Below are 13,906 nucleotides of genomic sequence, written 5' to 3'. Positions count from 1 at the left end.
TAAGCAGATTTCCAGTGATACATGCAAGTCTTATTCCCGTATGAAAGTCATTTTTCCAGGCTAATTCTTTCCTCTTCAGCCATATATGTAGAAAGGTAACAAATGTTTGGATAAGCTAGTTGAATGGCAGCTTATTAATAGGGCTTTGGCTCTGATTTATCAAAACTGCTTACACAGTTTTCAGAAATACATATGGTAAGTACATGGATAACAAATCTGTGAATCTTAGCTGATGCTAAATAAATGAAGAAAATGTAAAATGTTTAATTTTTAAGAATTCAAATACCGAGAAGGTTTTTACCAGTGAACCAAACGCAATGTATTATACAGTGGTCTTAAATCTAAATTCTTGATGCCGTTAATTTCTTTAGAGTCAAAATAGATTTTATTTCCAAAAATGAAATATCAAAAATTTGTGGATTTGTATGTTAACTGCAAAATTACCTCATATGGGCAACTGCAGTTCCTGAATCAAGCAAGGTATTTTGAAGTTAAAAATTATTCATTCTATGTGAAAAATAATTTAACAGCTTGAAGAGTTTTTTATTTCTTGATAAAGCCCTCGTAACTTTCAGTAAATACACACACTGACAAGCAAGGATAGCATGGAAACCACCAAGTAGACCCAGAGTAATAAAACATGGCCTTTGCCTCACATCGTAAATACTGACCTGATGATTGCTGTCACACTTTCAACAAAGCCACCCTTGCAGTCAGTTAGGCTTCATCTTCAATTAACACCAGAAGCCCTAATGACAAATGGTTAAATGAACCCTGAGGGTTGTCCTGTAGCCACTGCCAGCCCAGACTGGTAAGCAGCAAGCCTACAAGCCTCAACCCATTTCCCCATCTTCTTTTTTATTTACTTCATTGTGTTTTGTTGGCAGCATCACATTGATAGAGGGAACCCCAGAGAACAGCTGACTATTTCAGTTATCTTCCCAACCTTACAAAGAGTCACCAGATGAAGGTTAGGAGGAAAATTCTTTCTCAGTTCAGATCTGCAGAGGCTTTTTCCCCCACCCTGGAACCTGTGTGTGGTTTGCTTATTAGGGTGATCAGGACCTGTTAGTTTAGTGTTATTTAGTGCCCTGTTGTTGTGAGGGCATTGGAGGTACTCATTGTGTCCCTGTGGCACACTGAAATTTTGACCTTTGAAATTTTTAATGTCTTAAGTATTTGGTAGGCCTTGGGAAGTGTTCCACAGCCTGTGATACTGTGTTGGACAATGACCCTGAATGTTCTGTGGGCCTCTGTAGGTTATATTACTGTGGTATCAACTGGGAAAGATGGAGGCTAGAATCAGTCTGTTGGGTGTTCTGATTGGATCTACTAGTTTTGCAAAAGGGCCTGGTTTAAAGCTTTGTTCCTACTGTCTACTTCCCCTTGAATAGCACGAAATGGGCCTGGAACTTCCTACACGCTTATGGGATAGAGCTCCTAAGGAAAGGTTTCACTGGTTCAGGGTCTTGTTCTCTGGAAAATATAACATCCAGTAACACAGGCTATACATTTTTTCACAAATTCTTGTTTAAATCACTGTAACTTCATTATGTCTAACAAAGCTATTTTTTAACAAGAATTGGGCCCTCTGTTTTTAATGTAATTCCAAGCTTTTGTCTTTCAAGGTTTTCTATATTCTTCAAGCAAATTTTACTTCCCGCATTCAAAATGTATCGCAAGTCTATGCCTTTTTACATAAACATCTGATACATCTGATTAACATCAGAATTCCAAGCTTTTCAAATGGCACTCACTTTGCTATAATACTCAGCCTTGCACAGTATTTTTGGCATGTCAGTTTTCCACTTCATTAACGAATGTTGCCAGCTAATTGACTCTATTATTATTGTGAAACCCTTTTGCCAAAGGTAACTATTCTTCTTCAGCATCCCAAATGTTCAAAGTGCCATCTGCAATTTATAGTTAATAAGCAGTGAGACAACAGACGACAAATGTCTTTCTGGTGATTTTTTTTCCTGTTACAGTTTTTTCATTGGAGATATGTACATATGTAACTTCCCAGTTCAACTCCATTTTTTCATTTATGGTACCACTGAGGTTTAACCTAATGCGGGGGAACAACTGCCAAACGTAGTCATCAAAGTAGCACTGATTCACAGACATACAAATTTAGACTCCCAGCAGGTTGCCCCAAACCAGGAAGCAGCAGAGATCAGATGCTCCCAAGAGGTGTCTGTGGTCTCAGTTAACAGTGAAGTTACTCTGGGTCTACATGGGTCTACATACAAATAAGATCGTCCTTCATTTGAAAACAAAAAAATCTGAGTAACTAAGGTGAAGAACAGAAGTACCAAAAATGAGCTCTGCAAGCTCCTTGCCTTTGTTCAGCTGGCTAAAAGCCGAACACAGATATTGTAATCACATTAAAGAAAAGGGCTGTGAATGAACAACACAGTAAGTGTTGTGGGAGGAAATGTGTTACCCTACTTATTCTTTAATTAGCTGAACACATGTGAAAAATATACAGCGGGGAATGAGCCTCACTGCATTTTCCATCTGCACGCTGGGAGGTGAGAGAAATTAAAATGGCTGCATAAAGCCTGTTCTTAAAGGTTTTGCATTACATAAGTGCTCATCTCAAGCTTTTCATTGCAGAATATGCAAAAGGTTTATTAATGTCACTGATAAATACAATCTCATCAATCTAATGGCAAATATTCACATAAATTATTATACTGCTCAAACCTATAAAGGAAGACTATCTTGGAAATAAGTAAAGTGCATTTATATAGCCCTGTAAAGACATTCAGCACTTCTGAAAATATTGAGTAATACAGAGAAACCTATTTTAATAAAGCAAAATATTTCACCCTGATGGCACATGGATATATCCATACTATACAAAGCTTTTCTAATGTTCATTAAATTGTCAAAAATACTCTTGCCAAAGAGAATCTGTTACAATCACCCTCAAAGACCATGGTATCTTCTGCCTTTATATCTTTTCTGTTTACTTTCTCTTTGCATCATAAAATGCCTCTTCCTGAAATGACACGTGCAAACAAATAAATGGACATGTAGTAGTTATATTCACTACTCTAGATATCCTTAATAGACAGTCTTCCTTTACCTTTAGCACTGGAAATGCACCCTTTATTGGTATTGAATGAATTATCTCCACATGTAGACCTGAATCCAGTGTGTATGTGTTGTCTTGTTTCTGCAGACTGTTATTGTAACCCTTTTGGTTCAGTCCATGATCGCTGTAATGACAAAGGATTTTGTGAGTGTAAGGAGGGAACATCAGGGCCTAAATGTGATAAATGTCTGCCGGGATATATCTGGCACAGCTTGGGCTGTCAACGTAAGTAACTCTGAGAGTCGCCCCTCTCCTGCAGCTCCGCTGCCTCTCGTCTGTGTGCTGTCATGTGCCGCTTCTTGGGAGCAGAGAACGAGCGAATGCTCTGGGCCGTACCAATGCCATAATGCCTGAACCTTGGGAGACTCCAGCTGAGGGCGCTGGCAGTGCCGTCCCGTTCATCCAATACACTTGCAGTGTCCTCTCTCTGTCCCACTAACAGCCAGAGGAGCTCCCACTGGCATAGGGAAATACACGTGTCTTGGCAACTGTGAAGTGAGTTTGGTATACTAAAACATCAGCATATTAACTCCAAATTCAGAATTCTTACTAAAAGAAGGTGATTTCTCTGCATGTTCACTTTTTTCTGTCCTAATCTTCAGCTTCTTGACTAAGTTAATGATACCTTCATACCTTTAAACTATCCCTGGACAATAACTGCAAAACACTGGCTTGGTACCTGTAATAATTAGTGAAAACTAGATGAAAGCTACTGGTTGAAAAAAAAATGGAAGTATACTCGACATCCTTTAAAATAAGCGCCAAAATTTTCCTTAAATGGTACTAGAACACATGTTGTTTCAATGCTTAGTTATAAATTTAGCTTCTCTTCTGGTTAACGGGTCTTGTAAACAAGTGAGTAGAAATATCACTACTGTATATACAGGATTAGACTTTTATTGCACATTTTGTTTGTAGTAAATTCTTAAGATTTATTCTTCATAACCATTTTGATCATCTACTTCCAGAAACTCTGGAGAGTCCTCTCACATTTTTCTTTCACCTTCTTTCACTGCCTCTCTGCATTCTTAAACTTATACACATTAAAGACAGATTTCTAGAAGAGCTTGCTTTTGATTCTTAAGACTGAGAAACACAAGGAAATGGAATTACTGACACCAGTCATCCAAATATTATAAAATTGGTCAATAGCCATACAAATGCTCTAAATACTCAAAAACAAATTCAAATCTTATATAAGTTTAAGACCAAAAAAAAGAAAGTGATAAAGCTAGAGATTACCACTGCCTCTCAAAGTGATGAGTACCTCTGAATCAGAAAACCTGGACTTGTGACAACTCAACAAATTATATCTGGAAAGAAAACTAATAAATAAAAAAATTCAGGAAATACTGTGATAATTAACCAAATAGCATTAAAGATAGGATATGAAAAGAAGTTTGTGTGGGCAACACTGTTCAGTGCTACCTGAGAAAACTGGACTTCCTCAGCTTCTACCAGCAAGCTCCTGTTGCTTCTACTTGAGTTATGATTAAAAAAATTATTGGGCAGGAAGCAGGTGAGGTAGTGTTTCAAAATTCTCTGTTATTAATTCTTCAGCAGATCAGATCCCAGTTACCTCCCAAACAATGCACTCAGAAATCACAGAGTCTCCCTCTGCCTTGCACCCTGTATGCAGAAGAAGGTTGTCACTACCCTGTACGTTATCCTAGGTACTGGCAATACAACAATAATACAACTATTAGAATTTGTGGAGCATTGGAAATACTGCAGTGACAGGAAATACAAGGGGGAAAAAAATGAAAACAGAAATCAGTATGGTTCTCTGCACAGAATTTGAATAACGTTAACACTGTGTCCACACAGTGGGTTTAAAAAAGATAGTAAGTAGCTGAGATAGTGAACAAGTCTGGAAGGCTGTGGCACAAGTTTTGCAGTAATATAATAATATATTTATACTAGCTCGACAAAGAAATTGTTTATTAATTTCAGTATTTCCTATCTTTTCAGGTTTGGAGATTATAACACAAATAATGTTCTTTTAATGAGAGTTTTTTTGAGCCCAGCATATAATTAGCTTGATTTTAGCTGAATCAAGAGTATCTGTAAAAGCTTTGGACAGTTTCTGGAAATGCAAGCTAGTGCCTTTATATTTGCTGACAAAACTAATTGAGTTTCCCTCACTATGTTGCAATTTTCTGAACAAATCTCAGTCTGATTGTGTAAATGTCAGATATTCGCCAAGTTTGACCAAATTATCTGATCAATTTCAGAAGAAAAACAACTAGATGTGGTTGTCAGTTTTATGGAACATACATCAAATTGTCACGTTTTACCAACCACACACTGATTTAAATCTCATTTCAAGTCTTATCATGGAGGAACAGAATTCCAATTAATTTAATTTTGAAGTGTGTCTGTTTTAGCTTTGTTATTCTCCCATTGAATTCTAAACAAATGACTGGGCAAGCAAGCAGACCCCAATATACAGGAAAAATAAGAACTCATTCTGTTGCCTTGGCAAAGCTCAAAAAGATTATTTGTCTGGACACGTAGCATGTGGTTTTGATCTGCTTTTCCCTAAGCCTGTGCTGTACAGAAACATAGATATGCAAAGATGGATACACACACGCAGACCAGTATGTGCTTACTTTTTGTTAGACACAGGCTATTGGCATTATTAAGAAAATCTGTTCTTATGGAACTTTGTTGCTAAAAAACCTTTGACCTAGGGCAACCAGAAACTTCACCTGTAAATAAACAATTTAAATCTGTACCATAGGTAGTTTAATTACATGTATGTTTTTTTAAGTAAATTAAGTGTCATAATTTTATATATTAGTAAACCCGTTAGGGAAAAAACAGCACAAAAGCCGAGTTGTGTTTTCTAAGGCCTGCAATATATCATTTGATAAATTGCAGTTTGGAGTCTATTTTGTACCACACAAAGTAGAAGTCACAGAAGCTATTATCCTCAGAACTATTCATTTAGGTACCTCACTCTTAGTGATTTAATCTAAACCCTCTGAGGATCCGGGCAGAGCGCTCCTCGCTTGGCGTCTCTGCGCACACCGGGGTCAGATGCAATTTTAGACTTTGCCTCGCAGATAAGAAGCGCTGTGATAGCAGCTGTTATCTTCTTGCATTCACGGTTTGTGCTGCAGAGACACAGCGGTCAGCAGGGTCTGGTTGGTACAGGAGGGTTTGCTGCCCTCAGAAGAAGAGGCACAATAGATGTGGCTGTGCCTGGCGCTGCTTCTGAGCCCTCCCCAGAACCCCTGAGGCTGCGGGCGTTGGGCGTGCGGGGAATGTGCTGGGACTCAGCGGGGCCTCCTGCCACAGACCCACAATGGATTTCTCACCAGCAAGATCAAAGCACAGGGAATGAATTGAGAACAGAACAGTTTGGTCCTGAAACCCTTTTAGAACTCCTGGAACATGAGAAATTACACAGCATAGCATATATTTGATTTTTCTATTTTATAGAAACTGAACTATTTCCTTAAAAAATGAACATTAAAACAGAACTAAAAGCTCCAAGCCTGGCAAGAAATTTAACCTGCAACTACAGCTGATTTGGGCCAGTTTTTTGTGCTTTTTGATAAAAGGAACCTGTATCAAAAGATAGAAACATTTACACACAGCCAAAATATTAAGCAGGAGCATTCACTTGATTTTCTACGGGTACTGCTCATAGTCTTGCATCTTCTGTATTTCTTGGCCATGAAATTTCAAGTAACTAATGTCCATTTTATACATACAGCAGCATTTTAAAGTAACACTTTTTAATTTCACTCACAGAAGCATTGATTCCAAAACCAGCTGCATATTTATCCAATCAGGTAAAGAAAAAGTGGCTCTTTTGCCAATATCAGCTTGGCAGCATAGCTCGAATTTTCATTAGGCATTTTCCTCACGGGAGAAAAGGTGAGGGAAGGTTCAATGACTAATATTATTCTCTATCTCCCTTCAGTCAAAGACCAAGTAAACACATTGAACCCACAGCACTACAACGGCCTAGGGCGAGTAAGAGTTACCGATGGTAGCTTGCACCCCATAGTGAATCATGTTTTAAATCATCTTGGTTCAGTGGTGCTAATCTTAAACAATTAGCAAATGAGTTCTCAGCTAGATGCCTTATATCAATGTCTGAACAATCTATCTCATTTTACCCTTTTTTGTTTATTTAAATAGAAGCAGGCAAAGGATTGCACTCTTATCTTCAGTGATCAAACTGCACTTAGTGCTTGTATCTGTCTTCCAGACTAACCTTGTGTTACTCTGCAGCCTGTCAGATAATTCATAAACTGTCACAGTGTGCATTAACTTAATTATATCATTATTTAAATATGAACTTTTTTGGGGTGGATTTTATCATGTGTTACAAATGTTAGAAGCTGAGGCACTTGATCAAAATCACCATGCAGATTGAATTGCCAAAGAAAATTAAACTTGAAATTGTGAACTTGGAACTCATACTAACATTTTGTTTTGGAAGATTTGGTTTACCGTTCAGCAAGAAAAGAGGAGAAGACATATTAGATGGTTCTAATTCTTTAAAAATCTTTCTTCAAAAACATACACCCTGCACTCCTTTCTAGACAGATTAAATACATATAAATGCAATTGTCTCCCCAGTGAATGTTATGATCTTGTACACATTTGTACGCAGATGTATCCAATACCTACACACTGAACTTGTGCCTAGGGGACAATACAAAAAAAAAGAAATAGAAATTCAGAACCAGGATGACCTGCTTTCCAGTTCACCATTGCAACTGCCTATTTGGGGAGTCATAGAAGATCCACCTATATATTTTAATATCTTTTTACCAGTAGCATTTTTAATGCTTTTAGCTGGTCAGGATAAAATGGGACTCACCTCTGCACAGGCACTGTATATACTTCCAGTTCTGGTGTCTTTTGGTGCCAAGGCTGGTGCTAGTAAGCACTCTGCCATACTTGGAGCTGAAGGGAAGCAAAATATAAAAAGAATTTATTGAAAAGGATAAAGTTCTGTTAGGGCTGAGCATTGTTGTCCTCAGGGAACAATCAACTGCCCCTGGTCTTTATACACAAAATACTGATTTCAAAATACCTATCTTGCATGGTTGTCATGCAGACTAAAGAAATTGTGTGTGTGTACCAGGGTTTGGATTCAAGAGGAACAGACTCTCTTTCAAATGGCTCCAAATTCAAATCCAGAATAATTCTCTTTACATTAATCCAGAACCCCACTGCTGCAACTCAAGGCAAAGTAGGGCTTACAGATGTAAGACAAGCAAGGCAAGAATACAAAATCAGTGTTATCACACCTGATCCTCAGATGATGCAAAACACTGGTTCTGCTCTCCTCAGGAAGCACGCTGGTGACTTATATAGGTGTAATGCCATCCAGATATCCTGGGTCTTTTAAACCTGAGAAACAACAATGTCAATGTGCTTATTAATAGATTCCTTCCAAAATACACAATCCAGAGAATAACCATACAGATACTGGGATACACAGAAAGTTGTTCACCAAAGTATGAATATCATGGAATGTTATTTTTTAATGAGATGCTAGTTTTGAAGGAGAAAAGGAAGGTTGATCTCTCTCTGGGGAGAGGATATTTTATTCAGAGTAAACATGTCAGAACACAAACACTGTATATTAACAGAAATTATTAAGTGAGGCACCTCTTTTCTATGAAGAGCACAGAGGAGATGAAAACACAAGATGCTCTCCATAGTTATACAGATCTGCATAATTCCTGAAGCATGTCTAGGTTGGGGACCATGCCTTAATCTTTTAGCACTGCTGCCCATGAAGTGTGTGGGATATTGTGGAAATGGAAGAACCTGCAGAAGCAATAGACTAGAGGGGTATATTGGTGAGAGCTCATTATCTCAGTGTCTCTGTGCTGGAAGGCCTGTATGAACAGGATGGGGTTGTAAATTAGGTAATACCTGTGTGTGGAGAAGCCAAAGAAAATAACAGGCAAATAAAATCAAGCAGAGAGCAGGCTCAAAAGAGGGGACTAGTTAGCATAGTTACCATGTTACTGAGAGGCACCAGGCTCCTAACAGACTGCAGCTCTTCAGGAGATTTATTCTGATCACCGGGTGATCAGGACTTGCCTTCTCCAAAGCAAAAGGAAATGGTTCAGTAGCAACATTTATACACCTGACCTTTAACAGAACAATTTTTCCCCAGCAAGGTGAGGGATTGGATTGGAGCAGAGAGGTTGTTCTCCTCTTGATCTTGCCCACGTGTCAGGTTCAAAGCTGCTATTTCATGGCTGTCCAAACTGCTCTAATTGCAAGTGCTGCAATCCCTCTTCTCCCAATTCCCCACTATTTAGTCCCACACCCCTAGCAATCTCTCAGTCACTTGTTTGACCTTTCACTGAATGATTTCAGATCTAACTCAGCAGGACACTAACCAAAAAAGAATAGTTTTCTGCTGTGTTAGTTCTGTGATATGAATCATCCACTGGTTGAACAAGCAGGAGCACCCTGGGAGAGCATAACCCACTCAGCTGGGGAGGGATGGAAGCCTGGCAGCCAGTCATGCTGGGCTGGGCTGCCATGCAACTGTGGCACATCTGGGGGAGGAATATTCTCCTCTCCCTGTCACTAGATCATTCTATGCCCTAGGAGCTTGCCAGTATTTTTACCTGAAAAAGCCACATAATTTCAAATGAATGAGCAGGTGGATAATTAGGAAAAGGTCTTTAAAAGGTTTCCCTTAAAAAAAAAAAAAATTCTGTACTCTCCTAAAAATAGTTTAAAAATTCCACTAACCTATAGAAAAACCAACAATTCTCTAATACTCTCTTGTGCTGAAGCAGAATCATAACTTTTTACAGACAACAAAACTAGGATTCTGCATGCAGAGCCAAAATGGACAGTGGTGATGGATGTGAGCCGTGTGCATTTCCAAAACAGCCCAATTCAAAAAGAGTGAATACAATTTGTAGGGTCTTTGGTATTTTTAGTGCTATATCAAGGGAGAGTTCTGAACAACTAAATATCAGGAAATTCATGAAAACTTAGGCAAGTAACATTATTTGTTTTCTTCAGTCAGATGATTTTAAAATGGTTAATATTTGATAACACAATGATAAATATTTTAATAGAGTATATTGCAGTCAGTTAGGAATAGATCAGAAAGATACAAAGCAAGCTCCACCAGATAAACTTTTATTAGGTACATGAAATAGAACATAAAGTTTGATAGCAATTACTATTTAATCTATTCACATTTGGAAACGTATTGAAGAGGAAACTTACAACTCAGTTGTTATGAATTATTAAATGTTCATTTGAACAGTGATGAGCAGGACTTCTTTTCCTCTGAAAAATCTGTCACACTTTCCTTTTAAGCCTGCTCAGTGGCCATAACTTGTATGTAATTTGCCTGCTCACTGCCTTTTTATGAGGACAGAATAAAAAGATCAATAGCAGCACAGACACACCCAGACGGGACATTTTTATGAAGGGGCCTTAAAAGGACTATTTAGGAGTAAGTAAAGTAATCTCCATCCTACTTAACAGCAGATAAAAACTACTGACCTGAGGCAAATAAAGATAGCCAAGGCTTCCTATCTTGGCACTGATGCAACTGATGACATTGCTGACACCAGCACATGCTGATTATCAAGGCTTCAGGAGTTACTGTTTTAACTTCCTTTACACGCATGCAAATACAACAGTATGGAAACCAAAGTTTAGTTTAGAAGGAGCTGATGGGTTTTAAATTGCAAGGTGCTGACAGCCTCCACTAACAGAAGTTAAGCTCCCCCAGTGGTATCAAAAGTAAAAAAATGCCTTTTAACATTACACATGAATAAATGAATGCCATGGAAATAGGTATACTATGATTTTTTCCACCTGTAAATTTAAATTTTAAAAGACAAGCTTGCACTTTTGATGAATTTCAGAGTTATTTTAGGTACAGGAGCACACCTGATGTTAAGGTGTGTTTCTGCTTTGAATTTAAACATGCTGAATCGATGTAATCCTAAAGTAATCACATGTCAGATTTATGCTTCTACATAGCTGACTATTGTAGTATCTGTTGCTAATGAACTCAAGGCTTTTTTTATTGATACTCTTTTTTTATACTACTACTATTTGACATACTTGTGCAAAATATTTTGGATGTCTTGATTAACTGACAGTGTTATGAGTAATCTGTAGAGGTGGGGTTAAAAATTTCAGATTGAAGGTTTTAAGGAAATTTAGTCAAACTAAGGGAGTTATTATTTAGTATCAGTAAGTTGAGTACTTCAGCAAAGAATTTCTGAATGTAATCAAGACCTTTCAAGATATGAGCTCTTAACTAAAACACTTAACAGAAGTGCCTTTTTACATTTCCCAATTCCCATCTCACCCTATTTTCTGACCATTTTCCCTGGCTTATTTTAAAGCTGGTCTTCAAAACCTTTCACTCCTGCTAGTCATGTGTTTATCTTCATGCTTGCATGCTTGCAGACAATAGAACATCTCACAGTACCAACTAAAGCTGTTCTGAATTGGACCAGTGCCCTCTATGTGACAGTGGTGGGCTGTATGAGCTTCATACAGCAGAGGCATCCAACCTCTGGATTCAGATTTTCTTAGCCAAAGAACTCATCTGTCTCTTCATATTTAATTGGTCTCAGTGAGTCTTTCATCCACTAATTTGCCTAATAACTTCTTGAGACATTCACACTTTTGCTATCCAAATTTTCTGGGCACAAGTTCACAATTACCCAAAGGGTAATAATAATAACAATAGTAATAGTAATAGTAATAGTAATAATAATAATAATAATGTTGTCTTTGTTTAACTGGTTGGCTGGGAATTTCATTTTATCCTTCCTCTTGAGAGGAAGAATAAATGAATAAACATTTCCAATTCACCTTTTCCATAAGATCTGTGATTTTACAGATGTACATTTTATTTTCCTTCAATCTATCTTCCGTTTCTTATGCTGAAGAAACAATCTATTTAATCTCTCCTTTTACATGGCCTGCTTATATCTGTGACAGCTTTTCATTCTACCTTTTATGGTAGTACTATATATCTTTTCAATATCAGGACTTCATGCAGTGTTCAAGAGATGGGCACATCATGAAGCTATATAGGGACATTGAGGTGTTTCCCTTTCACTCTTTTTCCTGTCTTAAAAAATTCAGTAATCTGTTTGCTTTTCTGACCGGTAAAGAGCGTTCAGTCAACATTTTCAATAAAATACCCTGAACTACTCTTAATGGTAGAGCCAAGTATCTGTAGGAGTACATTACTCTTGAACACTTAATTTCTGTCACCCAGCACCTTAGAAATTCTTCTGAAGGTCTTTATAGCCACAATACCTTTGTAGTCTGAGCAAATTTATTACACTATGCTTCACTCACTCTTCTAGCAGAATTCTGTGTGTAAGTCCTCATAAGACTGATCAGTAGTTCCTGACATTTATTCTTAGCCTGTTTCTTATTACTCAAGGTATGATTATTCTATAAAGAAAAAAAGGAAAAGGAAAAAAAAATCTCTGCTGAGGGATCTTGGAAAATAGTTTCTGGAGAGTAAGATACATTATCAACCTGATCTTTTGCATCCGTATGCTTACCTGATTGCTTAAAAACTCTTTTCCTAAGTTTGTACATTATTTCTCTCTTTCATACTCAGCATATTCACTAATCTAACTGCTAATTCTGTTCTTCATTATAATTTCCATTAACTTGCTTGCTGCAGAAGTTTTACTTGCCAGTCTCTAGTTCCTCTCCATCTCCTTGAAAACCTTTATAAAAATCACACCTGACACAGGTCCTTCTTATAGTTAATCAAGCCCATCCTGACAATTACAAAAATCAAATTAGAAAAATCACAAGTAGCAGTCAAAATTTTGTTTCTTCATTTTTTAAAAGTTCTTGGATCAATAATATTTGCTTCTGGTGAGCTGATGCAACAGACTACTTCAATTTTTAAATAATGGGCTGTATAAATAATGGTGTTGTATAAGCACCTCCAGAATGTGCCCCCATCACCCTAGGCAGGAGTTTGGTAACCTTCCTAAGCTCTTCCATAGTTAATAGATCTTTCCCTTCTCTACCTTAAAAAGCATTTGTATGCCCTAAAACCTTTCTAGAAAGGTCTGGCTTCCCCTATGTTCAGAAAAAAAAAATTAATGGCTAATGTTTATGACTTTACTAAATTGCTCAATCATTTCTGGCCTTGGTACTTTAACCTGTTCTTACAGCTCAGCTGTAACTCTTTTTTCCTTCACTTCATCAGAATTGCAACATTTTTCTTTACCTTTTGTAAATGTATTTTCTTACAAAGTTTTTTTACTCTGCTGCGAACAATGTAATTTTTATAAGAATCCTTTTAAATTGTTGTCCCTTTTTTTTGATAGTCACTTTACTCTGCATCTCAAATACAACCAGCTCACCAAATCATCTGCAAGCATTCTGCCCCTTTAGCTTTTTCTTTCATATCTCTCTAATAAGTATCTACATGACCATCTTCTCCCAGATCCATATACCTGAGACATGGACCAGCCCTTCCAGCTATTTCAAATTCCTCTTCAGGTTAAGCATGCAAGGAAAGATTTTGAAACGGAACATGGGTATGATAAAATCAGGAACAAAAGCTTCATCTCATAAATGTCAGTCCAGGTTTTGTCAGGTCGTTGACTACTACCTTTTATAGCACAAATTCACTATGAAAGTGAATAGAGCTTTACAGGATCCCGTCAGTATAAATTTAGAGGGGACTCATAGCCCATACAAAAGTACCAAAATATTCAGTAAAATATTAATGGCATTGCTCTTTTGATTTCTCCCAACTCTGCACAATTTTGAGATACGGTTTTG

General features: G+C 37.5%; 1 protein-coding gene across 1 annotated transcript in view; it reads left to right on the top strand.

The window, feature by feature from the left end:
* The window catches only part of NTNG1 (netrin G1), a gene marked incomplete at both ends in the record, with an annotated part of 143,932 nt that overhangs the window by 116,225 nt on the left and 13,801 nt on the right, over positions 1 to 13,906 (top strand). The window contains one exon of the mRNA XM_082287020.1: positions 3,191 to 3,328. Within this exon, the coding sequence (XP_082143146.1) occupies positions 3,191 to 3,328 (138 nt within the window). The remainder of the gene's footprint in view (positions 1 to 3,190; positions 3,329 to 13,906) is intronic.

The sequence above is a fragment of the Coloeus monedula genome (genome assembly GCF_965178545.1).
Source record: "Coloeus monedula genome assembly, chromosome: 9".
Classification (NCBI taxonomy): domain Eukaryota; kingdom Metazoa; phylum Chordata; class Aves; order Passeriformes; family Corvidae; genus Coloeus; species Coloeus monedula.
The sequence above is the reverse complement of the archived record's forward strand: the minus strand, read 5'-3'. Positions and strand labels throughout refer to the sequence as shown.